Genomic DNA, 3227 nt, shown 5'->3' on the forward strand with positions numbered 1-3227 from the left:
TTTGTCACATGGAGTGCTTTGATCCTGACACCTGTAATGTGAGCCCTAGATGTGCTGGTGGAGAGGAGCAGCATTGGAGCAGTGTTGGAGCTGAAAACAAAGCTGTGTCATGTCACTTGCCATCAAGTGACTACTTTTTTTTTTCCTGGTGAAAGGGATAACAGCGATCAGCATCTCAATTTCAGAGTTACAGAGGAAATTAGGGCCAAAGGATATCCAATCAACCCAGTGCTTCGGAAGACACATAAATACAGAGAAAAATTGAGGCTCAGTCCTCATTTGATAGCAGTCAAGATTTGTTCTGCCTGGCTGTTGGGGTCCTGCAAGTGAAAATGTCCAAAAAAATGAAAATTCAGGAGGGAAATCAGCTCGTACGAGAAAGTTGTTACACAAGTATACACTGCGCAATATGAAAGTAGTCGAAAGCCGATCATGCAAATGGTGAAACCGTTTTAACATACAAAACAAATTACTTTTCCCGAAATGAAGCTCTTAGGAATTGGACAATTTTGATATCCAAAATACACTACCGGAGCAAAACAGAAGAAAAACTCTGCGGTTACACAAATACGGATGAAATATCGCTCACGTTTAAGAAGGAAGATCTTCTAAAGCCTTAATAATGCGATTGACTTTACGATGCAGGAGTGTTCTGAAGGTTCTTTGATCTTCAAGCGAATCTGATTTATTTCCCAAGGCCTCCGTAACAGCATCGAAGACAGTTTGGACGGCTGATCGTAGTTTGCCTTGTTTGACAAGGTTGAGCCCGTCGTGATCGATTTCGTCCGTGGTTTTTGACTGATTAATCACCAACAACGACTCCAAGATGACACTCAAGACGGAGAGATAACGCGATTCGGCACTTAAAAGCGCACTAGGATCGAGTTTTGAGCCAGCCGAACTGCGCCGTTTACCTGTCGCTGGGATTTCAAGTAGTGGGCGCGGCAAGAGTTGGGTGATCAGGGATGATAATGATAGCAGTTGTGACTTTGAGTTTGAGATTGACGATTGAGAGTCAAATTTCAGAGCCGTCCGGGATGGTGTCCGTCGAAGTCCCGTAGTGCTAGCAGTTCCATTCAAACCTGCTTGTCCTGGTGACAAGCTGGCCGCGGAACTTTGAGAGTTTGACAAGGTAAATCCGACGAGTGGCGTTGGTGTTGATCGTGTAACGGATTCAAGGAAACGCGACAGAAGGCGAGTTCGCAAGAGATGATCTTCTGGTAAGACCTTAAAAAGGGAACAAATTCGCAACCATCAAAAGCCTACTCAAATAAATCCCTTGGAAGATAGGACAGGTATCTCACGACCTATTCGAAAAGATCAAGCAGGAAACGAGAAGACGCACATTAACAAAGGTGCGCAATGCGTTTGTTTCGAGACCGAGCATGCGGATCACAATATCCTCTCTCAACCGGCCCGGTTCGAGCAACTGAATACAATCCAGTCGGTCGAGCTAGTCAACGCGTGGTGGAAGTCTAGAGTCAGCTGCGAAGGGCGCCTAGTGCAGATGATATCGGGACAAACCAAATGGAGGAGACGGATTGACAGCTCTTGAGCACGAGCAAGGGAGTTGGTCGCACACCCCCAAACATAAGTAGGAGAGGCAGAGTTCCGACTAAAAGGCTCGAAGATGATGTCATACACCCGAGTGTCTATTCGAAACCCGCCCGCAGGCGCGTCACCTAATTGTCTGAGAAAATGAGGAAAACAAGTCTTGCGTTCCTGGATAGGTCCTTTCTTGGACAACTGATGTAGGCTTTGGGTCTGGATTTCGGGAACTTCTTGATTCTTGAAATCGATCTCCCAGGCTGTCACAAGGAGATTGAGCAAGTCCCACCCTCCAGGGCTGATAGTTTGTTTAGCTGATTCATCCAAACTCAAGAGAATTTCCCAGATATTTGATGCATCTACAAGCCGCCTGACGATTGGTTCACAGCCTTGGTTTTTGAAACTTTCTTTGGGAATCACGTCCATATCGACCGGCTTGCTGGTATTATAACCGGGCAAACATCTCAAAATGCTGGACGGCCCGCTCGTCTTGACGAAAGAATCCAGATAGCTCCACGCTCTCCATGCTACCTTCTTTCCAGTCAACACCAATGGGTCCGGATGATTCGCTGGTACTTGGGATCTTAAGCAAAACATCGGGTGAACAACGAGCCCCATAAGCTGAAGCACGTGAGCCCTTTGACAAAAAAAGGTAGGAGGCAAAATCAAATATTAGCCCCCTCGTCTTTAAATTGGAACTGTCACGATGGATCGAAGAAAACAGTACAAACGGCACAGGTACCATTTTCCGACCAGTGAACTGCTCGATCAGGGAAAAAAAGCCTTCAACTGGATGATTCAAATTAAGATCAGTATGCAGGAAGGTGAGGTTAGCCTGGTATACCATCAAGGAAGTGTAGATAAATTGAGATAAGCGCGTTGATATTGACTGACAGTCATCGTCCTGGTCGTCGGGTATCAGACAGACCCACTTTTGGGGCATGTTAAGGACCTGAGATTCAGCCATCGAATCTTCTGTGAATGTGTACTTCGTCGTTTTTGCTGGTGCTAGTCAATCGTGATTATCGTTGTGGGGGACACCTGCTGCTGGGACTTGGCGGTGTCGCCCACGACCCCCGACCCCCTTCCGCCGCCTACTGGGGGCTTCTGTGTCAAAAAAAGCTCGACAACAGGTTTCGGACGGGACCGAGGCCACTCCCTCTCAAACTCATCCCGGGGTCCCGACGCACCAGATGGATGGGCCAAACCTCATATGAACTTCTTCTTGCCAAATCTACATGATCGGCGCAAGCCGCCACGGGTCATCAATTGTCAAACTCCGACTCGCCTAGACATTTGACTCGAAAAACTGATTAGCCAAAATTTTGGCAGCAAGACAGAGCCATCCCCGCAACAGGGCCGGGTTCAAAATAACTAAAAGTTGACTCTGGCCGGGCTCGAACCGACGACAACATGCGTTCACGTGGCGCAACATGTTAAGCATGTGCTCTACCAACTGAGCTACAGTGCCAAAGGGGAAACGGATGTGAGGCCTCACCCCGCATTAGGGTCTTATACTGAGAAGCAACTCTTGAACAGGAATTTTTGGTACACATATGTATGGGCCCCTCCTTGTCATAATTTATTATAAGTTAATTGTTCCTTTTGATGCTGGTGATTGCTGCACTGTGCTAAATGGCTGCTACCCCAAACCTTTTTTCCAACCATGCACTGGGTTT

At 47.1% G+C, this 3227-nt stretch overlaps 1 protein-coding gene across 1 annotated transcript; it reads right to left on the reverse strand.

Moving 5' to 3' along the window:
* Positions 1 to 591: 591 nt before the first annotated feature.
* On the reverse strand, positions 592 to 2515 carry PtA15_8A490 (uncharacterized protein; the record flags this gene model as incomplete). The annotated part of the gene is made up of 5 exons (XM_053171926.1): positions 592 to 1227; positions 1346 to 1453; positions 1525 to 2185; positions 2280 to 2337; positions 2443 to 2515. 5 exons carry the CDS (start codon positions 2513 to 2515, stop codon positions 592 to 594), a joined length of 1536 nt encoding a protein of 511 aa, XP_053023141.1.
* Positions 2516 to 3227: the final 712 nt, after the last annotated feature.

Source organism: Puccinia triticina, chromosome 8A (assembly GCF_026914185.1).
Source record: "Puccinia triticina chromosome 8A, complete sequence".
NCBI lineage: Eukaryota > Fungi > Basidiomycota > Pucciniomycetes > Pucciniales > Pucciniaceae > Puccinia > Puccinia triticina.